At 36.9% G+C, this 25,742-nt stretch overlaps 1 protein-coding gene and 1 long non-coding RNA gene across 3 annotated transcripts; both read right to left on the bottom strand.

Annotated features, from left to right (window-relative positions):
* Positions 1-128: 128 nt before the first annotated feature.
* Positions 129-4,741, bottom strand: LOC136243378 (protein FAN-like). Its single transcript, XM_066034894.1, has 6 exons — positions 4,639-4,741; positions 4,358-4,495; positions 4,189-4,308; positions 4,030-4,083; positions 3,113-3,211; positions 129-185 (listed from the first exon to the last, which is right to left on the bottom strand). The coding sequence occupies exons 2-6, from the start codon at positions 4,436-4,438 to the stop codon at positions 129-131; spliced, it is 411 nt and encodes a 136-aa protein (XP_065890966.1). The 5' UTR covers positions 4,439-4,495; positions 4,639-4,741.
* A 10,272-nt stretch (positions 4,742-15,013) lies between these two features.
* Positions 15,014-19,413, bottom strand: LOC136242987 (uncharacterized). 2 transcript variants are annotated; one of them, XR_010694691.1, is made up of 4 exons: positions 16,662-19,413; positions 16,481-16,602; positions 16,335-16,424; positions 15,014-16,234 (listed from the first exon to the last, which is right to left on the bottom strand). It is a non-coding gene; the product is annotated as an uncharacterized lncRNA (long non-coding RNA). The 2 variants fall into 2 exon arrangements; XR_010694690.1 differs by having other exon boundaries at positions 16,481-19,407.
* Positions 19,414-25,742: the final 6,329 nt, after the last annotated feature.

The following is a 25,742-nucleotide window of genomic DNA, read 5'->3' as shown; positions in this document are numbered from 1 at the left end:
TAATGAACTATTACTAGGCAGGATGTTGGGCCCATACCCACTGACAATATGTCCGGGTGTTCACATAAAAAGATTCAGGGTCATCCCAACCATCAGCAGGATAAGTGGTGGCTCATTACAGACCTGTCCTACCCAGCAGGTAGTAGTGTGAATGATGGCATATCTTCACAGCTGTGCAGCCTGACCTATGTAACCATAGATGATGCCATATTAAACATACTTAAGTCAGGAAAAAATACAATGTTGGCAAAAATTGATACCAAGAGTGCCTTTCGCCTACTACCTGTACACACAGCAGACTGACATTTAGTAGGGGTGAGATGGAGAGGCAGTACATATATTGATCATTGTATCCCCTTTGGTCTTCATTCAACACCAAAATTATTCAATGTTCTCGCTAACCTTTTAGCCTGGATCATGGAAAATGCAGGTGTTTCTTATCTTGGTATCCCCTTAGCACCCGATAAACTAGAAGGTCCTTCAACATCCTTGTCATTCCTGGGAATCATATTAGACACTGAAAGAATGGAAATTATGCTATCAAAAGATAAACTCACTAGAATACAGCAACTGTTGACGACATGGCTCCTCAAGAAGAAAGCTAGAAAGAGGCAGATTTTATCACTAGTAGGCACTCTCCAACATGCCACAAAGTTGTGTGTCCTGGCAGAGCATTTGTCTCAAGAATGTATTCAACGGCAGCTAAGCTCCATGAGATGCACTTCATCACTACGCTAAGCACATCATTGAGGTGCGATTTGTTGTGGTGGTATACATTTCTCCAATCTTGGAACGGTCTCAGTATTCTTAGTCACCCAACTGTCTCATATCCGGATTTCTATGCCCAAACAGATGCCTCAGGAGCATGGGGTTGTGCAGCAGTGTTGGGCCTCCAATGGTTGCAGTGGCAATGGCCCCCAGAATGGTACAAAATAGGGATAATGGCAAAGGAGCTTGTGCCAATCATTTTCACTTGCATTGTATGGGGGCCTTATCTGTCCAAACACCACATTAACTTCCATTGCGACAACGCTAATTTAGTCATTGTCATCAATAAAGGCTCAAGTAAGGATAAGTTTGTAATGCATCTGCTCCGCTGCCTATCATTTTTCGTTACTCACTTCAACATTTACATTACTGCTACTCACCTACTGGGGGTGATCAATGTGACTGCTGATCACCTTTCTCGTGGTCGGTTGAATCAGGCCTTCCAAGTTACTCCCACCTTGTCATATCAACCTACAGTGATACCCCACACAGCCTTCCAGTTAATCTCTCCGTGCAGGCTTCACTGGATCCCACTTCCTTTGACTTTTTCAAAAGACTTTATCATTCATTTATAGGCAATCATTTTGATTGTAATTGTATATGCTGTTAACACCATTAATGTATTCATGTACTACTGTTAATACCGTTGTGCTATTATCATGGTTGCCATGTTTACACCAAAAAAATTTTTATTTTACTGATTTCTTCATTTCTTATACCCACAGAGCTCTTGTCAGCCACACTATTCCAACTGAGTGCAGCAGCACAAACCTAGGAATATCAGCAGCAACAAAGAAAGCCTACACAGCTGGCCTCCACAAGTACATCACCTTTTGCTCTGATGCTAGCTTACAGGCTTCAATTACCCATGAACCAAGGGAACGGCTGCCTATTACTTTTCCAATTATGGTGCGTCTTCATGTAGTGTTTTCAAAACACACCAGCAACTACAGAGATGTGATGATCTGGGCCGCCTGCTGCCTTGCCTATTTTGGACTTCTTAGAGTCAGTGAATTTACCACATCGTCACCGGACCACTTTGACCCTTCAACCGATTTGCTTTTATCAGATGTAGCTTTAGACAATAGAGCTTCTCCAACACTTGTACAGATCACACTTAAACAGTCAAAAGGAGACCAGTTTAGGAAAGGGACACAAATATGTTTAGGCAAGATGACCCATGCTATCCGTTCCTTGGTGCAGTACCTAGTCAGGTGAGGCGGCACCCCAGGACCACTATTTGTGTGGCCTAACAACAAGGCATTGACAAGAACATCATTTAGCTCAGCCCTCAACAAAGCCTTAAAAGAGCTGCACATGGATCCCCACCAGTTTAATGCGCATAGATCAGAATTGGTGCTGCTACATCAGCCAAACGGGCCGGTATGAGTGACTCACACTTAAAAGCCCTGGGAAGGTGGAGAAGTGATGCCTACTTACACTATGTTCGACTGTCACCACAAGATTTAACAGGATTGTCGAAGTCTCTTGCATATACTCCATCTTCGAAACAAAACAGTTAGGCGTGTCTTGCTTACCACGAACACTTAATATTACCCAACTCACCACGTATCCATAATCTATGCTAGATTAGTTATAATAACTATACCACAGTGCAGACATGTTGTATGTATAGATGAGTTATAGCTCTACTTACATAATGTGTATATATGTGTGATTACAAGGGATGATGGTGTGTCTTACATGTAGAGTTGTAAATTCAGGCAAATAATCTAAAGAAATATATAGTTTTCTCATAGATACTTCATCTATATATTTAGGTCTACGCTTGGGTGGAAAGTCATGTGGCATGCCTTTCTATGGCCTGGTACACCCAAGCTACATCAGTTAGAGTATTCACCCTTAGTCATTTAAAAATACCCCCTCCAAGTCAATTGATATGTACACAGAACATCTTCTCCAGAGTTATATCCCAGCCTTAAAACTGATTAGGTTCCCACAGCATACAGAGTCCTTGTACAACTACCAAACACACCACATCAATTGACAGTGGTGTATCTAATAATCAGTGTCAAGTATGTTGGGAGGTGAGCAAACTACATTAATTTCACGTATTGTTGTCGACAAAATTAATCGAGTTTATCACTGTTTCAACTGTCAAGCGCTATAACTCTAAGAGCATTCATAATAAAAGGCTGAAACTTTGGCTGTCCACTCTTTTGTTACCATAGATTACAGAGATGCAATAAAATGGAATTCGAGCAATGTCGAAAATGGCTGGTTTTTGTTCAGTGGGTCACAATCATTAATTAAGTGGGAAAATCTTTACTTTGGCACTGAACTAAACACCAAAAATAGCAAACAGATTTCCAAGCACACACACCTCCTTGTGTATTCTAATGAATTCTTCTGGTGAATTTGCCCAAGGAGGAAGCTTTACATTTCCAATTGCTTCTCCAAAATGATTGACACCTAATTCAAACTAAAAATACACAAACACAGCTGGTAATGTTCAGTGAGCAGCAATTAAAAGATTACGGAGGGGAAATGCACATAACCATCCGTCTGTATATACAAAATACAGACTACTAGAAAGTTCACATGTAAAAATGGATAAACACACATGTAACACTTTCACATCTCAGATCAAAGAGCTGCCCGGACTACATCTGGGAAGTGAGATAAGGTTGAAATCAATTGTGGGGATCAATTATGCTCATGTCATATGGATTTTCCACGTAAACCACTCAGATGGAGAGCATTTTGTTATTCTCGCTATCCTACGTATGAGTTGAAAAATGTTGGGCTAAGGTGAGAACTAGTGCTATAGCTTTCGCACCAATCTTTTCCACATGTTTCTGAACACAGACCACACACCCATCACAAAGTTACCATTCTGCACGAAGTAACCACTCTATAACCAAGCTTACAATACATCAATTATTCCATAAATGATTCAATAGCACTGATTAAAACACTAAACTTGCATAACTGAAATTCATCATGATACCTCTAGGATCTGTCCAATCATCATACCGAGAATGTACTACAGTAGCTGATGACCCATAATCAAAAGTTTTAGGTATGCATATATAATATATCCAGTGGCTGCACTCATATTGGCTTGGGTGATTGATCACCCTGTGCAGGCCATTAGCCTGATACTGATGGGAAGTATTACATATTAACATGGGGCATTCGGGTTTTGTCTGAAATATTTGCCCTCCGCCCTCAATCCTGCAGCCCTCGGGCATACATTTCAGACAAAGCCCTCATGCTTATGTTGTACACAACATTCACCTTGTTATCATTTACAAACATCTGTGGTAAGAAAAACAACTCTGGTATCAGCTCCTACAAAATAGACATTCGTATTGTCAACTAGCAGTAAATCTATTGATTATTGTTATTTAATTTTGACCCTAGTAGTACAGAGTTGATAAAACAATGGACACGTACTCTAACATCAGATGTACTTTCTAAACAATTCTTCCAAGCTTCTTCCATAGAAGAGAATACTCTGTTAGGATCATCAAAATAGCCTTCATTGAACTTAATGTGGAGGGATGAATAAGGTTCCTATGTACAATATCAAAATCAGTAAGAATGAATTACATAACAAACGTACCACTCTGATTAACCAGTGTAGGGTATATGCCATTGTTGAGTAATGAGTTCCAAACAGAAATTTTGGCATGTCATCATCCATAAAATCATAGCGTGTTTTGAACTGTTCTAGTCAGTCTGGATTCAACAAGCCAATAGGCTGTGAAACAAGATATGTAGCACATACATTCAGTTGTATTTTAAAGATGACTAGATACTGTAATGCAAGTTAACTTTAAATTTAAACAATTACATTTTTCTTAACAATATCTAGCTTTATAAGATACAAATTTCCATTCATACCTAGACAAATCTCTAGGTTTTTGGGTTGTTAAGATCTAATTCTTCAAAGCAGTAATCATTCAATATCCATGGAAACACTGGGTACTGGCCAAGGTCATTATATGATTGTCCTAACACAACAGAAAATCAGTGACAGAAAATAGAAATACAAACTGGCAATATTTACCGTATACAGTTACGTAAATTACAAACCAAACTTTCAACTATGGACTCAAGTAAAAATATAAACACAAATCAATACAAACTATACATACAGTACTTGATTAGATTTATGAGATATGTACAATTTGCAAACTGTATGTAAAATGTATACACAAGCTACAAAATACCTGATATAGTATTTAAAACATCAAATAATCAAAATTCGTTATTTTTCTTTTTTGCCATCTTGATGATATATTAGATTTCTTAAGTAGCTGCAATGAAGAAGCTAAGGAAATTGACCTATGGCAATGGAAAATGACATGAAAAAAGATGCATAATACAATACACACACTGTATACCACCACAAAGTTACTACAATTGCTAGGGAAATTCATATGTAAACACACTACAGCAATGCTGATTATATTCACAAATTCATCGTTTTGTACCTTGAACACACAGATGTAAACATCACCAAAAAATTACAAAGAAAAGACAAAGTTAACCTAAGGAGAAAATTGGTTAAATAAAAATATATATAGAAACTTGTTGGAGGGTTTGGAGGCTGTTCTACATTGCCAATTCTGCCACATTATGAAGGGAAAGTGAGGTAGGTTTTTGATATTTTTGGGCAAGACAATCCAAACCTCCATGATCCCCGTACTGTATAACATATGTGACCGACTGGCCAGTTCCAAAGACACCATGGACTCCGTCCACAACCACTGTCATTAGTCACTGAATAAAGCTAGTTAAATAGTGCAAAGCTAACAGTTTGATTCAACTTATAAAGTATGATATGAAATAGCTCCGTAAAGCTAAATATAGGATTGTGCTACACTAATTTTGCAACCTTAAGTTCTTGTATCATGGTGGCCAACCAACCTGATACACATCCCACATATACGTACATGTATGAAGACACAACCAGTTCAAATTAACATGGAGTTATATTTGGAGGCAATGGAAATGGAGATCACATAATGAAATGTGGAGATACTTTCCAGGAAGGAATTATGTATGTGTACAGAATGTGTTGTTTAATTTCATGCTTCGCAGCATATAGTGTACTAAATATATGGACAATAGCAGACATTAAACTACAACAAATATCTTATACTTTGATTACAGAAGAACACTTCAGCAGCTCTTCTTTGGTGAAGATACAACCGTAAGAACACTGCAGTCACATCAGCGTACCACCACTTCTCAACACATGACGTATCCAGCTAATGGAGACAAGTAATTATAAATTATGTAAACACTACATAGTTAGCTAGGAATCAAAGGTGCCTACAACATTATATTAGAGTGATACATATTCTATTGCACATCTTACATAATTAGAAACTTCGGTTGTGTCTTTAGGGTTGAAGCTAAAAGATGATTTGCCAAATGTCAGTGTACCGGGAATAGCATGTGCCAATAGAAGTATGGAGCAGCTCATAGTTAAAGATGAACTACCTACAGTTAATATAAATGTAAGGTAACACATACATGTAGTACAGTGTGATACACAAATTGCGTACCAATGCTTTCAGTGGTATCCTCATCATCTATTAACACTTATTGTATATCTTCATTCTCTGTGTTCCTCATTCTCTGTGTTCCACTGAAAGCTGGTCGGCTGTACTTGAACTGTGCCTGAATCTGAAGTGTCAGCAACAACTACAAAAATACACACAACATTTCAGCCAACACTGCTACATTGCTATCAACACAAATTTTAAATATAGATGAGCCCAGCAGCTACATAGTGTATGCTGATTTCACTTTTAACCAACCAGCTTAGCACCTCATATGCTGAAGAACTAACCAAGCACAGCAGTGTTAATACCTTTATTTCTAGAGGCTTGCAAATAGGCAGTACCATGGGAGTTTTCAACTAATTTAAGTCTTCATCTGCTGCTATCTTCAGTTAAACATAATTTCCAAAATCCTGATGAGGCATCACTTGTACTAAAAGTATACAAATATGTAAAGTAACTATGTACGTATGTAATATATAAATACCTTGTTGACAAAGTGTCAAGAATACCCTCCTCATTCACAGATCACATCAGACATGATTCAAGTAATACTTTATTTATTAACCTCCTTGGTTACCATTTTCCATTCATTTACTGAAGCAACATTGTGTCTTGCTAGAGCAGTTACATTTAGATGATCATTTTCACTACTTCACTCTGAAGACTTTGTATGATAGTCTGCCATAGTTTGCTGGGTAAGTAACATAAACAAACAGTAATGTTGTTAACTGTATACTGTATATACATTTCCTTGTGAAATAATCTGGAAATACTGTTTAAAGCTTTCTTTTACGACATCCAGTTCACTATCTGCTATGCTTCTCATATACGAATCACAAAAGGTAACTAGTTGCCTATAGTACAGTATAGTGTGGTTAGGAACACTAATACAACTACATGCACTTTATAAAACAGTTTGAAATTGTATAGCCATCTGCTTGTTAGGAATTAGGATTGTCACTACCATTAACATTGGAATGAATCGGTGGTTCTTGCTTGTGCCACCATTGTTAAAATTGCAAGCCTTTATAAAACAGTTTGAAAATGTATAGACACCTGCTTGTTTTTAGGAATTAAGGTTTCCACTACCATTAACATTGGAGTGAATCGGCAGCTCTTGCTTGTGCCATCACTGTTAAAATTGTAAGCCTTTATAAAATTATATAGCCACCTGCTTGTTAGGAATTAGGATTGCCATTACCATTAACATTGGAATGAATCGGTAGCTCTTGCTTGTGCCACGATTGTTAAAATTGTAAGCCTTAACAAAACAGTTCAAAATTGTGCAGCCACCTGCCTGTTAGGAATTAGGATTGTCACTACCATTAACATTGGAATGAATCGGTAGTTCTTGCTTGTGCGACCATTGTTAAAATTGTAATCCTTTATAAAATTATATAGCCACCTGCTTGTTAAGAATTAGGATTGCCACTACCATTAACATTGGAATGAATCCGTAGCTCTTGCTTGTGCCACGATTGTTAAAATTGTAAGCCTTAATAAAACAGTTCAAAATTGTGCAGCCACCTGCCTGTTAAGAATTAGGATTGTCACTACCATTAACATTGGAATGAATCGGTAGCTGTTGCTTGTGCGACCATTGTTAAAATTGTAATCCTTTATAAAATTATATAGCCACCTGCTTGTTAGGAATTAGGATTGCCACTACCATTAACATTGGAATGAATCGGTAGCTCTTGCTTGTGCCACGATTGTTAAAATTGTAAGCCTTAATAAAACAGTTCAAAATTGTGCAGCCACCTGCCTGTTAGGAATTAGGATTGTCACTACCATTAACATTGGAATGAATCGGTAGTTCTTGCTTGCGCCACCATTGTTAAAATTGCAAGCCTTTATAAAATAGTTTGAAATTGTATAGCCACCTGCTTGTTAGGAAATAGGATTGCCACTACCATTAACATTGGAGTGAATCGGTAGCTGTTACTTGTGCCACCACTGCTAAAATTGTAGTGTAGGCCTTTATAAAACGGTTTGAAATTGTATAGCCACCTGCTTGTTAGGAATTAGGATTGTCACTACCATTAACATTGGAATGAATCGGCAGCTCTTGCTTGTGCCACCACTGCTAAAATTGTAGGCCTTTATAAAATAGTTTGAAATTGTATAGCCACCTGCTTGTTAGGAATTAAGATTGCCACTACCATTAACAATGGAACGAATCGGCAGCTCTTGCTTGTGCCACCAATGTTAAAACTGTAAGCCTTTATAAAATTATATAGCCACCTGCTTGTTAGGAATTAGGATTGTCGCTACCATTAACATTGGAATGAATCGGCAGCACTTACTTATGCCACCATTGTTAAAATTGTAAGTCTTTATAAAATAGTTTGAAATTGTATAGCCACCTGCTTGTTAGGAATTAGGATTGCCGCTACCATTAACATCGGAATGAATCGGTGGTTCTTGCTTGTGCCACCATTGTTAAAATTGCAAGCCTTTATAAAATTGTATAGCCACCTGCTTGTTAGGAATTAGGATTGCCACTACCATTAGCATTGGAATGAATTGGTAGCTGTTGCTTGTGCCACCATTGTTAAAATTGTAACCTTTATAAAACAGTTTGAAATTGTATAGCCACCTGCTTGTTAGGAATTAGGATTGCCGCTACCATTAACATTGGAATGAATCGGTGGTTCTTGCTTGTGCCACCATTGTTAAAATTGCAAGCTTTTATAAAATTGTACAGCCACCTGCTTGTTAGGAATTAGGATTGCCGCTACCATTAACATTGGAATGAATCGGTGGTTCTTGCTTGTGCCACCATTGTTAAAATTGCAAGCCTTTATAAAATTGTATAGCCACCTGCTTGATAGGAATTAGGATTGCCACTACCATTAACATTGGAATGAATCCGTAGCTCTTGCTTGTGCCACCATTGTTAAAATTGTAAGCCTTTATAAAATTGTACAGCCACCTGCTTGTTAGGAATTAGGATTGCCTCTACTATTAACATTGGAATGAATCGGTAGCGCTTGCTTGTGCCACCATTGTTAAAATTGTAAGCCTTAATACAACAGTTCGAAATTGTGCAGCCACCTGCCTTTTAGGAATTAGGATTGTCACTACCATTAACATTGGAATGAATCGGTAGTTCTTGCTTGTGCCACCATTGTTAAAATTGCAAGCCTTTATAAAATTGTATAGCCACCTGCTTGTTAGGAATTAGGATTGCCACTACCATTAACATTGGAATGAATCGGTGGTTCTTGCTTGTGCCACCATTGTTAAAATTGCAAGCCTTTATAAAATTGTATAGCCACCTGCTTGATAGGAATTAGGATTGCCACTACCATTAGCATTGGAATGAATTGGTAGCTGTTGCTTGTGCCACCATTGTTAAAATTGTAACCTTTATAAAACAGTTTGAAATTGTATAGCCACCTGCTTGTTAGGAATTAGGATTGCCGCTACCATTAACATTGGAATGAATCGGTGGTTCTTGCTTGTGCCACCATTGTTAAAATTGCAAGCCTTTATAAAATTGTACAGCCACCTGCTTGTTAGGAATTAGGATTGCCGCTACCATTAACATTGGAATGAATCGGTGGTTCTTGCTTGTGCCACCATTGTTAAAATTGCAAGCCTTTATAAAATTGTATAGCCACCTGCTTGATAGGAATTAGGATTGCCACTACCATTAACATTGGAATGAATCCGTAGCTCTTGCTTGTGCCACCATTGTTAAAATTGTAAGCCTTTATAAAATTGTACAGCCACCTGCTTGTTAGGAATTAGGATTGCCTCTACTATTAACATTGGAATGAATCGGTAGCGCTTGCTTGTGCCACCATTGTTAAAATTGTAAGCCTTAATACAACAGTTCGAAATTGTGCAGCCACCTGCCTTTTAGGAATTAGGATTGTCACTACCATTAACATTGGAATGAATCGGTAGTTCTTGCTTGTGCCACCATTGTTAAAATTGCAAGCCTTTATAAAATTGTATAGCCACCTGCTTGATAGGAATTAGGATTGCCACTACCATTAACATTGGAATGAATCGGTAGCTCTTGCTTGTGCCACCATTGTTAAAATTGTAAGCCTTTATAAAATTGTATAGCCACCTGCTTGTTAGGAATTAGGATTGCCTCTACTATTAACATTGGAATGAATCGGTAGCTGTTGCTTGTGCCACCATTGTTAAAATTGTAAGCCTTTATAAAATTGTACAGCCACCTGCTTGTTAGGAATTAGGATTGCCGCTACCATTAACATTGGAATGAATCGGTGGTTCTTGCTTGTGCCACCATAGTTAAAATTGCAAGCCTTTATAAAATTGTATAGCCACCTGCTTGTTAGGAATTAGGATTGCCTCTACTATTAACATTGGAATGAATCGGTAGCTGTTGCTTGTGCCACCATTGTTAAAATTGTAAGCCTTTATAAAATTGTACAGCCACCTGCTTGTTAGGAATTAGGATTGCCGCTACCATTAACATTGGAATGAATCGGTGGTTCTTGCTTGTGCCACCATTGTTAAAATTGCAAGCCTTTATAAAATTGTATAGCCACCTGCTTGTTAGGAATTAGGATTGCCACTACCATTAACATTAGAATGAATCGGTAGCGCTTGCTTGTGCCACCATTGTTAAAATTGTAAGCCTTAATACAACAGTTCGAAATTGTGCAGCCACCTGCCTTTTAGGAATTAGGATTGTCACTACCATTAACACTGGAATGAATCGGTAGTTCTTGCTTGTGCCACCATTGTTAAAATTGCAAGCCTTTATAAAATTGTATAGCCACCTGCTTGTTAGGAATTAGGATTGCCTCTACTATTAACATTGGAATGAATCGGTAGCTGTTGCTTGTGCCACCACTGCTAAAATTGTGAGCCTTTATAAAACGGTTTGAAATTGTATAGCCACCTGCTTGTTAGGAATTAGGATTGCCACTACCATTAATGTTGGAATGAATCGGCAGCTCTTGCTTGTGCCACCACTGCTAAAATGGTAGTGTAGGCCTTTATAAAACGGTTTGAAATTGTATAGCCACCTGCTTGTTAGGAATTAGGATAGTCACTACCATTAACATTGGAACGAATCGGCAGCTCTTGCTTGTGCCACCACTGCTAAAATTGTAGGCCTTTATAAAATGGTTTGAAATTGTATAGCCACCTGCTTGTTAGGAATTAGGATTGCCACTACCATTAACATTGGAACAAATCGGCAGCTCTTGCTTGTGCCACCAATGTTAAAACTGTAAGCCTTTATAAAATTATATAGCCACCTGCTTGTTAGGAATTAGGATTGTCTCTACCATTAATGTTGGAATGAATTGGTAGCCGTTGCTTGTGCCACCATTGTTAAAATTGTAACCTTTATAAAATAGTTCGAAATTGTGCAGCCACCTGCTTGTTAGGAATTAGGATTGCCGCTACCATTAACATTGGAATGAATCGGTGGTTCTTGCTTGTGCCACCATTGTTAAAATTGCAAGCCTTTATAAAATTGTACAGCCACCTGCTTGTTAGGAATTAGGATTGCCGCTACCATTAACATTGGAATGAATCGGTGGTTCTTGCTTGTGCCACCATTGTTAAAATTGCAAGCCTTCATAAAATTGTATAGCCACCTGCTTGTTAGGAATTAGGATTGCCACTACCATTAACATTGGAATGAATCGGTAACTCTTGTTTGTGCCACCATTGTTAAAATTGTAAGCCTTAATAAAACAGTTCGAAATTGTGCAGCCACCTGCCTGTTAGGAATTAGGATTGTCACTACCATTAAAATTGGAATGAATCGGTAGTTCTTGCTTGTGCCACCATTGTTAAAATTGTAACCTTTATAAAATAGTTTGAAATTGTATAGCCACCTGCTTGTTAGGAATTAGGATTGCCGCTACCATTAACATTGGAATGAATCGGTGGTTCTTGCTTGTGCCACCATTGTTAAAATTGCAAGCCTTTATAAAATTGTACAGCCACCTGCTTGTTAGGAATTAGGATTGCCGCTACCATTAACATTGGAATGAATCGGTGGTTCTTGCTTGTGCCACCATTGTTAAAATTGCAAGCCTTCATAAAATTGTATAGCCACCTGCTTGTTAGGAATTAGGATTGCCACTACCATTAACATTGGAATGAATCGGTAGCTCTTGTTTGTGCCACCATTGCTAAAATTGTAAGCCTTAATAAAACAGTTCGAAATTGTGCAGCCACCTGCCTGTTAGGAATTAGGATTGTCACTACCATTAAAATTGGAATGAATCGGTAGTTCTTGCTTGTGCCACCATTGTTAAAATTGTAACCTTTATAAAATAGTTTGAAATTGTATAGCCACCTGCTTGTTAGGAATTAGGATTGCCACTACCATTAACATTGGAATGAATTGGTAGCTGTTGCTTGTGCCACCATTGTTAAAATTGTAACCTTTATAAAATAGTTTGAAATTGTACAGCCACCTGCTTGTTAGGAATTAGGATTGCCACTTTGAAATTGTATAGCCACCTGTTTGTTAGGAATTAGGATTGCCACTACCATTAGCATTGGAATGAATTGGTAGCTGTTGCTTGTGCCACCATTGTTAAAATTGTAACCTTTATAAAATAGTTTGAAATCTTTATAAAATAGTTTGAAATTGTACAGCCACCTGTTTGTTAGGAATTAGGATTGCCACTACCATTAGCATTGGAATGAATTGGTAGCTGTTGCTTGTGCCACCATTGTTAAAATTATAACCTTTATAAAATAGTTTGAAATTGTATAGCCACCTGCTTGTTAGGAATTAGGATTGCCACTACCATTAGCATTGGAATGAATTGGTAGCTGTTGCTTGTGCCACCATTGTTAAAATTGTAACCTTTATAAAATAGTTTGAAATTGTATAGCCACCTGCTTGTTAGGAATTAGGATTGTCACTACCATTAGCATTGGAATGAATTGGTAGCTGTTGCTTGTGCCACCATTGTTAAAATTGTAACCTTTATAAAATACTTTGAAATTGTACAGCCACCTGCTTGTTAGGAATTAGGATTGCCACTACCATTAGCATTGGAATGAATTGGTAGCTGTTGCTTGTGCCACCATTGTTAAAATTGTAATCTTTATAAAATAGTTTGAAATTGTATAGCCACCTGCTTGTTAGGAATTAGGATTGCCACTACCATTAGCATTGGAATGAATTGGTAGCTGTTGCTTGTGCCACCATTGTTAAAATTGTAACCTTTATAAAATAGTTTGAAATTGTATAGCCACCTGCTTGTTAGGAATTAGGATTGCCACTACCATTAGCATTGGAATGAATTGGTAGCTGTTGCTTGTGCCACCATTGTTAAAATTGTAACCTTTATAAAATAGTTTGAAATTGTATAGCCACCTGCTTGTTAGGAATTAGGATTGCCACTACCATTAACATTGGAATGAATTGGTAGGTGTTGCTTGTGCCACCATTGTTAAAATTATAACCTTTATAAAATAGTTTGAAATTGTATAGCCACCTGCTTGTTAGGAATTAGGATTGTCACTACCATTAGCATTGGAATGAATTGGTAGCTGTTGCTTGTGCCACCATTGTTAAAATTGTAATCTTTATAAAATAGTTTGAAATTGTACAGCCACCTGCTTGTTAGGAATTAGGATTGCCACTACCATTAGCATTGGAATGAATTGGTAGCTGTTGCTTGTGCCACCATTGTTAAAATTGTAACCTTTATAAAATAGTTTGAAATTGTATAGCCACCTGCTTGTTAGGAATTAGGATTGCCACTACCATTAACATTGGAATGAATTGGTAGCTGTTGCTTGTGCCACCACTGTTAAAATTGTAAGTCTTTATAAAATAGTTTGAAATTGTATAACCACCTGCTTGTTAGGAATTATGGTTTCCACTACCATTAACATTGGAATGTTGTTAGGTTCAGCCTTGCCACCACATACATATAAATTTGCATAATATATAAGCTGTAGCCAATTCTTAGTGTATGCCACAACTGAAAAATAGCCACCTGTTTGTAAGGATTGCTAATACCAGTAGGTCTTGCTTGTGCCACCACAATTATTAACTGTATAATGGTTTTTCTAAGTTTTTGCTTGTCACCACCTGTTGAATAATAGCTAGCTGCTACCACTTGTGTATAATAGCCATCAATTTGATACTTGTATGACCAGTTTGGAAGAGATCACCACAACTATAAAAAAACTGTAGCCACTATTTAAATATTGTATTTCGTCTGTTTGACAGACTTATTCCTGCTTTAAAGCCACCAAACTATGGTTACCACAACTTTGATAGCATTTGCTTCAGTGTCTAAATTGATTCATAATTCTGATAAGTTTTGCTTGTCACCACCTGCCACCAGTTTAGCCACCAAATAGCTAATCTATTGATCCAGTTTAGTTTGTGTTTATGAATAATACATAGCTGCAGGCTTGCCTTCACCTGTTGTTTAGCAGCCATCAACTATTTGTTTACCAGGAGGAGATGAATGATTTATAGCCACTTCACCATTGAATTCTTTAGAATTGAAAAAATTACTCTTAAATTGAGTTGCATTTATGCCTTTAAAGTTTTCACAATACAAATATGGTTCCCACCTTGTTTGATAGCCACTGACTAAGTATTTGATTGGATTTCCCACCTTATGAAATTCTCACCTCATATCTTGAGGTGTTAAATCATTTGAAAATTCAGTAAACGTACTTTAATTTCAAAATTACTGTCTTGCTCCCACATAATTCTGCATAAAATACCAGCAGTAGAAAGGAATATGGCTCCCACCTTATATTTGATAGCCACAGACCAAGTATTTTATTTTGTATTGTTTGATTGAATTTCCCACCTCATGAAATTCTCACCTCATATCTTAAGGTGTTAAATCATTCAAAAATTCAGTTAACAGCTGATACATATCCTCTAGGTTGACAGCTGATATTATTTTTCACTTTTGTTTTTACTACTTTAATTATAACAATAATTCATTACCTATAGCTACATAGTTGTCTAATTTAAAAATGCTCACTATTCCCTTAAGTGATGTGAATACACCAAACTGCATTGGAAGAGTGGTTGGCTGCTGAAACTTCAATGCGTGACCCTGCAGGTGATAAGTAGATGTAACTGGTGTCAGGTATGTCAGAATTATTAACATAGTAATAGTTTTAGTTGGTCTCATCAGCATAGTAGAGTTGGCCAGTTTAGTATTTCTGTAACACTTGAGTGGTAGGAATAATGAAACCTTACAACACATCTCTGTATACTGACTCAGTGCTAGATATATCCTTTTGCATGTGTGGTGCCCAAGCATACTCCAAAATTGGAGACTATATATATAGCAGTTGGCCTTGACAGATACTGGAAAATCCTAGAGGTTGCATTGTAGAAAATTTTGTTAGCTTTATTGGTAACTTCTCAAATATGTTGTGACCATGATAGTTTGGAATCAATAACTATGTCCGAGTATTTTGTGTGTTCTATTTCACTATAACTTAATTGTGTAAAATGTATTGAAAACGGATAGGATTATGTTAAATGACTTGGTTGCACACTTTTCTAGTGTGTGTGGGTCCTGCAGGAGAAGTGACAGTCTTCTTCTTCTGAATGGGTCTGTAAAGAATGACATCATCAGCATATATATAGTCTGACCGATGAGATGATATTATTAGGTAAGTCATTTATGAATCGTAAGGAGCCAGCACAGTGTCCTGTTGGATCCCAGATGTTACATCAACAGGATCAATGTTTACTATTACCCATTGATGTCTCTCTGAAAGAAACTGCTTTAAACATTCTAGAAGGTTGCCTCTAATGCCATAATGATGCAACTTGTAATATAGGTGTTGGTGAGAAACTGTATCAAACACCTTTGAGAAATTTAGCAGGTATTGCTGGCAATGGATCATGTCTGTGTGATCCTTCATCCTAGTTGCTCAACTTCCAAATGTTTGTTGTAATACAAGTCCACCTGTAACAAAAATTATGTATTACAGTTAACACAAGTTAATATAACAGTGAATATTCATCACACAACATGGAATGTATACATGGTTTATATTATTACGCACCTACAAGTGGGTTGAAACTACTTGTCATTGATGTATGATGACTGACACATTCTGTTTCACTTAGCTTGTGCCTGTTAGTTCTGAAATAATCTATATCAAAATAGCAACAGTTGAATTCACATCTACTACTAACACAAAATCCTTACCTTTGATTTGCATCAAATAATTTGTTTTGTTCTCTACTCTGTATTGACATTTCAATCCAAGAAACTCCACATTTCCAGCAGGTATAATCAGAATTTCTTGTTAGGTTTTACTCCAAAATCTTCTGATTATATAAAGATGTAAAAACATGACATCTTCAGGTTAATCTAAAGATGGACAAACCTTGAATATCTTCAGGTTTCAATTAATCTAAAGATGGAAAAGCTGGATATCTGTTACATTTTGGCAGGTATGTCCAGTCTTTATGCCTTTATTGTTAACATTGACATTGTATACTTGTAACCATCCTCTGATTACTATAAGCAAATCGTGAACATATCGAGTGAGAAATCGTGACTCCACCACAAACCAAGTCTGTAGCTCTGTACAAGATAACTCTAATAAAATAAGCTCTTATGTACAACACCACATAATGTTTTGTTTTTTTTTCCAAGTAACCATGGATGGAAAAGCTGGATATCTGTTACATTTTAGCAGGTATGTCCAGTCTCCAGTCATTATGCCTTTAGTGTTAACATTGACATTGTACACTTGTAACCATCCTCTGATTACTATAAGCAAATCGTGAACATATCGAGTGAGAAATCGTGAAATGCAACAAAAAGCATTTACTATAAACCTCCACCACAAACCAAGTCTGTAGTTCTGTACAAGATAACTCTAATAAAATAAGCTCTTATGTACAACACCACATAATGCATCACCTTTTTTTTTTTTTTTTTTTTTTCTTTTTTTTTTTTTTCCAAGTAACCATGGAGCAATTAATTTACATGTATATGTACATCAATAGATTGTGCCTTGATGTATAAAAAAAGCTGACACATTTGGCAAAACCATATCTTAATTGTGTGGTAATCTCTTTCAACAGCCAGTTTGTCTTGTGTTTGCATGTGTGTATGTGCATATGTCCATATCTTAATTGTGTGGTAATCTCTTTGCACAGCCAGTTTGTCTTGTGTTTGCACGTGTGTACGTGTATATGCACTTGAGTATGTACCTTGATCTTGCTAATTGCTTGGAGACAATAGTACATATTTCCATTTAATTGATGCATGTCGTACATATTTTGTACATGTGGTTTCCAAGTTATATTAGCATAATTATGTATTGTTCCTCACGGACCTGAGCAAGGAAGAGCAACCTTGCCATTTGCTTAGAATGTAAGAATAATCTTTTGTAGTTTCCATTTAATTGATATGTTGTACAGTACGTACATGCGTGAATTTAGACAAGGTATATGATCTTGCCAATTGTTGGAATAAACATCTTGTTCTGTTTCTTTATGCACTTGGGAAAGGTCATGCAACCTTGCCAATTTTGCTTTTGTGCACCAACTTGTCCTTAGCATGTGTGTGTGTGTGTGTGTGTGTGTGTGTGCTGGTATGTTCTTGTAGAGAGGATCTGGTCATGGCTGCTAGGATACACAAAGTAGCTGGTGAGATTACTAAGACAAAGCTGCTAGTTGCTGGGATTGGTCTCACTGAATATGACTTGGTTCCATTAGTATTGGATGGTATGTAGTCGAAGTGATTAATCAGTTTAAGCACTTGGCATCATTGGTTGAAACATGTGGTGGAGTAGCTGGTGAGGTTAGTTGTAGGATTGCACAAGCTTCCAGAGCATTCGGCAGTCTTGTTTACTGCATCAGATTTCACACTGGAGACTAAGAGAACAGTGTAAAGATATGTTGTATTGGAAGTGTTGTTTTATGGTGCTGAAACATGGGCCCCACCCTAGAGTTGGTTAGTAAGTTGGGTAGGTTTCACTGGAGATGTATACGTTGCATTTTGGGTATTAGTAGACCTAAAGGAGTACCTCACTATTGTTGAGCTAGCTGGCAGATTTGGAATGATTGAGTCTATTGGTGAAGTGTTAACATCGTATATATCGAGATGGTTAGGACATGTTGTCCAAATGCCTGACATAAGGCAACCCAAGAAGCTATTGTTTGGTTGGCTCCCTCAGAAGCACCCTGCTCATGATGTCAATTAAGCTCCGTTGGTGAGACAAGGTCTGTCAGGATATGAAGAAGTATTGAGTAGATGAGTCATCTTGATATAAAGTAGCCCGACATCATACCAGATGGAGAATTTATTGCAATGAAGGACTTGATCAGCATGTGATGGCTCCACCTTTGAACAAACCCTCAGAAGCACCCTGCTCATGATGTCAATTAAGCACCATTGGTGGGACAGGTCTGTCAGGATATGAAGAAGTATTGAGTAGATGAGTCAACTTGGTATAAAGTAGCCCGACATCATACCAGATGGAGCATTTTTTGCAATGAAGGACTTGATCAGCATGTGATGGCTCTACCTTTGAATAAACCATTTATATGTACCACCTGCCATTGATTGTTTCAAAGGAAGCAAGACATTATAAGGCACAGATGTACTACCACCTGTCTTCGTCGTTGACAAAGAGGACACATCCTCTGTTGGACAGCATCATCCCAGGATGTCTGGTTTCAAATTCAGTTCCAGTTCAAGTGTGTGTGCGTGTGTGTGTGTATGTGCGTGTGTGCATGCATGCATGCATACATATCTGGCTTGACCATTGTAGTGCTTTCCAAGAATGTAACATTTGTGTATGCATTTGGGAAAAGTACCAACCTTACTCCCTGGAGTTATCATTTGATCAGTGTATCCTGTGTACGATAAGTGTTGTGTTTGTATAGTGAATGCATATGTGCATTTAGCTTGCCAATTGGGTAGAATTACGTCCTTTGGCAGCATCTCATAGTTGCACTAAGCAAACTCTTGCCATATTCATTGTATGAGCTATTGCTCATAACTAAGCATATCCTAAATGGTTAACATAGCAGGGACAAACATTTGTCTTTTCTGCAGTATAATTAAAATGAAAAATCACAGAGACTGGAAAACCATTCCTAGGTTTTGAATGAATAACACCGTGGTAAAGTTATTAAGTATTAAGAGACTAATTTTCCAAAGCAGTCAGTGCCATTAAATAATTCATTGTATGGTCACCTTGAAAGTATTTACAGAAGAAGTCCTGTAGTCATGATGCAAGATTTAAGTGTGTTGCGTATGTGTATGTGTGTGCATGTGTATAATTGCATATTCAGGTTTGCAAGCAAAGATGCACAGGTATAGATAATGCCAAGGAAACTGTATCAGTGTGAACAGTGTTGCACTGTATCTGTGTTGTGCCATAATATAAATGCTGGGTAAAGGTGCACTGCATATGTGCATCTGTGTATGTGTGCAAGTGGCTATGAATTAGTTTTCTGAGAACTTTTCACAGACTACTGGTTAGATAAAGAAAAATATTGCTAGGTGCTCATGGCTATATATGGCTGGAGGTGATAACATACAATGATGAAACACACATGAACTATTCTTTAGAATAACCATGCACAAAACTACAGACTTGACATGTCATGGAAATTCACAGGAACACTCTTGATACACACACAAAACCCACAAAACATGATCAACGTATGCTGTTGTTATAATTAGCCACTTGATCAACTTTAAACTGTGGTATAACTCAAACAGTCAATCAGATAGCTTGGTAGTGATCTAATGAGATAGTAAAATTGACTCAGCTTAGTCAGACCTTTCATTGTGTAATCTGATTCACAATATAGTTCACAATATTATGTTTATAGTTGCCACAAAACAACTACCAAGCTGTACAATAGTTGAGATATGAGAACTCAATACATACAGTCATTCTTGTATCCATAATGACATAACATTGACACCTGCATCTTCAAGAAATGTAGCTTAGAGATCAAACTTGAACCATTCTGGAAAAAGTTACATATATTTGTATGTGGAACTTGCATGGTCTAGTGTTGGTCTTGCAAGGCTACAAAATATGCTGTTGCCTGTTTGTAAATGGCAATCAATTTAATGTACATTAAGTGGGAGAGTGATGTGCTTTGGGGGACTCCAGATTACGCTGATGCTGACAGCCATGTAGAACATGTTTTTTTAAATACAACACTCTATACTTTCTGTGTCAGCAAAATTTAATTATTTGGTTCAGGATGCTGTAGGATGATAGGTGACAGTCAGACTCTTGAACCTGCATAATTCCATGCAGATATTGCTTTAAAATTGAAGATGCTTCATATCTGAGTGGTGAATAATGTGCTCCATACTGCTAAGGTTACACCACCAGTTTTCCTACACCACCAGTTTCCTAGAAGAAAGGCTGTAGCAATCTATCCAATTACTGACTTATTTGTTGTAGTTAGCAAGTGTGTTGACATGGGTTGAGCAAAGATTAACAGAAGTGTAATTTCTGCATCACATGCAGTGTCTTAACATGACTGGTGGAATACCATCTAGACCAGGAGACTTGCTAGGTCTGGTGTATTTAAGTCATTTAATGAGAATTTACATTTTCATTTGTGAATGCTGAAAGCAACTAATTGGATATTGACAACTGCTTTGTCAAAGTTGTCAGTTAGAGGTTTACCATTATCAGATGACACCAACATGATCTCTTTTTTCGGCTTGTGATATATTTTGAAATATTTTAGAAGTGTTGCTGTTAGAACTGATAAATAGTTGGAACTGATAATTACTACATGAACTGCTCAAATTCTTCAATTTTACAATGAGATTCCCTAGCACTAGGAGTCTGTGGTCTTCAATTTGACAATTCAACCTTAAGGAATCTGATTAGATGAGTGAACTTGTTTTGAGGAATATAATTCATTCATTCCCTGTGTAATAGTGTTCAAAGTCTACTCAGTTTGTCTCAACAGTTATAGAATTTCTGTTGGAAGTGATGATTCCTTAGTCTGTCAAAGGCACCTCTGCATTTTAGCCTTGTAATCAAACATTTCTGGTATGACTGAAACCACAAGATCCAGAGTATGACTACTATGAGTGCCTTTATGAATTGAGTTGTATAGTAATTTACTGTGTAGAACTGATTAAAAGAGTATAAGTACACAAATAATTATATATGCAAATTAGTTCACAGAGAATAGGTATGAGGATAAACCATCTTCACATTTTCCAATGAATGTAGGAATGGCTTTGCCAAGACAAGTCCTCATCAATCAGATGTATTTTGCTGTATCCACTGACCATGGATTGATGTTTATGGTCTTTTTTTTTCTTTTATAGGTAAATGGATACATTTAGAGGGATTAAACTTTATTTGCCCACTTCTTTAAATTGAGAAAATTATTTCTGATGGCAGGTGGTATTGGCTTCAGTGCTAATTATTCTGAACAACCACATGTCATTGACATGATATATCATTTACACAGATGAGGAATAGAAGTGGTGCTAGTAACGGTGTTTTGCCTTCAAGTAGAACTGACTAAACAGTTTGTCTCTATCCAGTATAAAAGTAAAGTGGTATCCAGTACACAATTTTCAATGGGAAACTTTATCAATTGTTTTGGATCCGTGTGAAAAGCATGTTTAATTTGTGTTCTGGATGTTGCGGTTGGACTAGTGAGTATAAATAAAGAAATACAAATGATGTGTTCCCACAAGGATCTGCTCTATTTATTTTATTTGTAGAATGCCATGATTAGTGCTGCTTTTCAATCTTAATGGAATTTTCCTTGGTGTAAAGACTGAAAGATCAATGAAGGTGAGCAGTAATGTTATTTCGTACACTGTTTCATTCAATAATCTAGGAGGAATTCCATCTGGACCAGCTGCTTTGTTGCAAGTATAATTTATGTTGTAATGATGGATATCCACATATTGTTGACGTAACATTATTGTCACAAATCTTTAATACATTTGTTGTATTGTCAATAATGATGATGTATACTGTGGGATGCAGGTCTTTGTATTTCTTTTTTTTTTAAAGATTTCGACAAGCTGATTTGATTGTACGGTGAGACCATAATACAATATATACAGTTTGTGCAGTAAAATTAAGTAACTGCTATCATTTGATTGTTTAATACCAAGGATACATAACATTTTTTACAAACATTACGCTCCTTATAAGGAACATAACCATTATTAATTGCAGCATATAATGTTTACCTGAGCATATCATTACTGACCTAGAGGTATATACACAGCTACAGACATGTACATGTATTAAGCACCTTAAGGTAAAAAGTCACAGCAAATATATGGAGAGTAGTCTTGTAAAAACCTGTTGTTACTCAACAGTACAACTCAAGGTAGTGATGCTACCATCTGAAACACTACATGATTAATACTATTAACAATAGGTTGTAAGGTTGTAATAACTACTTATATTACTTGTAACAAAACATGCTTTGGCTGGTGGGAGTTGAAAGCAAACTATTGTTAAGTAAAGTTTCAATAACCCCTTTTGGTTTAGTACACAGCTATGTGTATACACCGCAGAAGGTTCTGCAGTGATTTATTTATGTAAGGAATTTGTACAATAATTGCATGCCAGCTTGCAGAGCAGAGTTTCACTTGCTGGTAGTAGTGGTATACAGGACATGAATAATTGGCCTGTGGTCAATGATCACTTTTGACCCATGCAGGTGGGAGCCAAATACTATTATAGTTGTTACCATCAAATTGTCAATTGTAGTGTAGCAAGTTAAGGTTGTTAATAAATGATAATAGGCCAAAGATCTTTGACCATGTCTATATCCACTTTCTCTCCAGTGTTAATCTAGTAAGTGAGATTGTTTTTTTCGTAAATCACTCCATTATAGTCCTGCATCTATTCTGTCTTTTGCCAAGTGAGGATTTAAGATTGGGACGCAGTACACTAAGGGTAATGTTTGGTACTGATCTGTACTTAAAACTATAAACTTCCCAACACTTGATCAGCAATATCACTATACTATGGTGGGATGATGATCTTACATGACAGAATTAAAATCAGTACCACAACTTTAAATGTGTGTCAATGTTGGATCCATGCAGTGTATACTGCTTAATGTAGACTTGAGCTCATATTTAGTGTAATCCACATAATGAAATGTTTTTCTCTGTTAGTTATGGGGTCTGGGTTGGGGTAACGGACAACTGAAGGTGGTGGCAAAACAGGGATGGTGGCAAAACACAAGGTAGTTGGCTGGTGGTGACAAGGTTTGTGTTTGGTGGGTTAAGTCCAAAGGCTATCTGCAAACCTGGGTACTTCAGTGTAATGAACATTTTGTTTATATAGGTATATCATCTATTTTATACCACAATTATTACATTCAAAAGGAATAAATGCAGTTGTCACAGTGATAGTCCACCTATAATAAGAAGTTTATATAGTTGGGCAATAATTAAGCAGACAAGTATTACTTGCTGCTAGCAATATACATGGTCCATAATCATTCATTAGTTGTCCCAGGTGGGAGCTAATGATATGACAGTATTTTTATAGTTTATGATTAATGTTAGTTTAATAAACTTTGGTTAGTGGCATGATAAAGGTGGGAGCCATATTGAATGGTACGTACACTGCAGTTTGTGCATTATTATATCGGTTGGGTGGCGACTACATGAAGTAGAGGATCACACAGGACATATTTGCCTGAGGTTACAATGATGATCTATATTGTCCCTTTTGATATATTTAGCAGCTAATTTACATTTTATATACTATACGGCAAGTTTATTATAACTTATGAAATATTACAATATTGATCCAATAATTCTCCATATTCGATCCTTTGGAGATATAATGCAAAGACTGTCCTCTACTACTGGGCCCTTCATCCAGTTGCAGAGTAAGATGTTAGACTTGTTTGTTTTTGTGTGTGTATGTGCTGTACACTTATGAAATATATACATATCATGTAACATACTTATACCGTTGGTCAGAGGTTTATACACTATATATGTTGGATGGCCATGGATGATAACTCATATTTTATACACTATACATGTTGGGTGGCCATGGGTGGCATTCTCTTTATACATTATACATGTTGGATGGCCATGAGTGATAACTCATATTTATACACTATACATGTTGCGTGGCCATGGGTGGCATTCCCTTTATACATTATACATGTTGGATGGCCATGAGTGATAACTCACTATATATGTTGCGTGGCCATGGGTGGCATTCCCTTTATACATTATACATGTTGGATGGCCATGGGTGATAACTCATATTTATACACTATATATGTTGCGTGGCCATGGGTGGCATTCCCTTTATACATTATACATGTTGGATGGCCATGAGTGATAACTCACTATATATGTTGCGTGGCCATGGGTGGCATTCCCTTTATACATTATACATGTTGGATGGCCATGAGTGATAACTCACTATATATGTTGCGTGGCCATGGGTGGCATTCCCTTTATACATTATACATGTTGGATGGCCATGAGTGATAACTCATATTTATACACTATACATGTTGCGTGGCCATGGGTGGCATTCCCATTTCATGTTACTTTATGCATGTACATATGCAGGTGGCTACCCTTTATTTTTGTATTCAGATGTGAAGGTGGTGTGACATTATATATGTATTTTCCGCCCTTTAAGTGTGAGGTATATATTTGTCTAACTCATTTAGGAGACAAATATATAGCTCACATGATGGCAGCTTATACAATACCTTGTGTAGTAGATGGTGGCCCTTCCAATCTGTAGTGGCTGCACTCTCTGGTAACAGGAAATTTCTAGTACAGTAGTGGCACTCTCTGGTGATAGGAAATTTCTTCTACAGTAGTGACTGGGCACTTTATAGTGAGATACAGTAACAGTAGATGAGATCTGTAATAAAATAAAAGTTGGCACACATCTTTATACATTGATGTAGAATTTAGCATTCAACCCTTAAACCAACATACCCATTTTAACAAAATGCTTCTAAAAAGGCATCATGGAGGGAATTAAAATGCTGAATAGAATGCGTGTACTGACATGCTTTAAGCAATGAAATACCAGCCAGGGTTAGTATGTTACAACCTGTTGATAGTTATAAGCCTAGCAAAAATCTTGCAGGAAATTGCACACAAGATACAGTAGATAACTGCAGGTAGCAGATTATTTTAAAACTTACGTAGTTAAGTATTCTAAGGTTTTTAATGCCTTTTTTATAGATTCATTTAAAAGAGTAACCCTTAAAGTCACACAGTCAAGAAAACTGGATCTAGACTTAATATATATGCATTATGACTGGTGATAGCCCCTCACATGCTGCCTCAAAAGAATAAATAGCCATAGTCTTGCCGTAACATCTAAATGTGTGCCTTATGATTACTTGCTGAGAAATGAAGTTGTCTGAAGGAATTAGTAAGTATGCAAGCAGAAAATTTTACCTAATAGAAAGCGTAGAATTTGTAG

The sequence above is a fragment of the Dysidea avara genome, chromosome 13, assembly GCF_963678975.1.
Source record: "Dysidea avara chromosome 13, odDysAvar1.4, whole genome shotgun sequence".
In the NCBI taxonomy this organism is placed as follows: domain Eukaryota; kingdom Metazoa; phylum Porifera; class Demospongiae; order Dictyoceratida; family Dysideidae; genus Dysidea; species Dysidea avara.
This window is presented reverse-complemented; position numbering and strand designations above follow the sequence as displayed.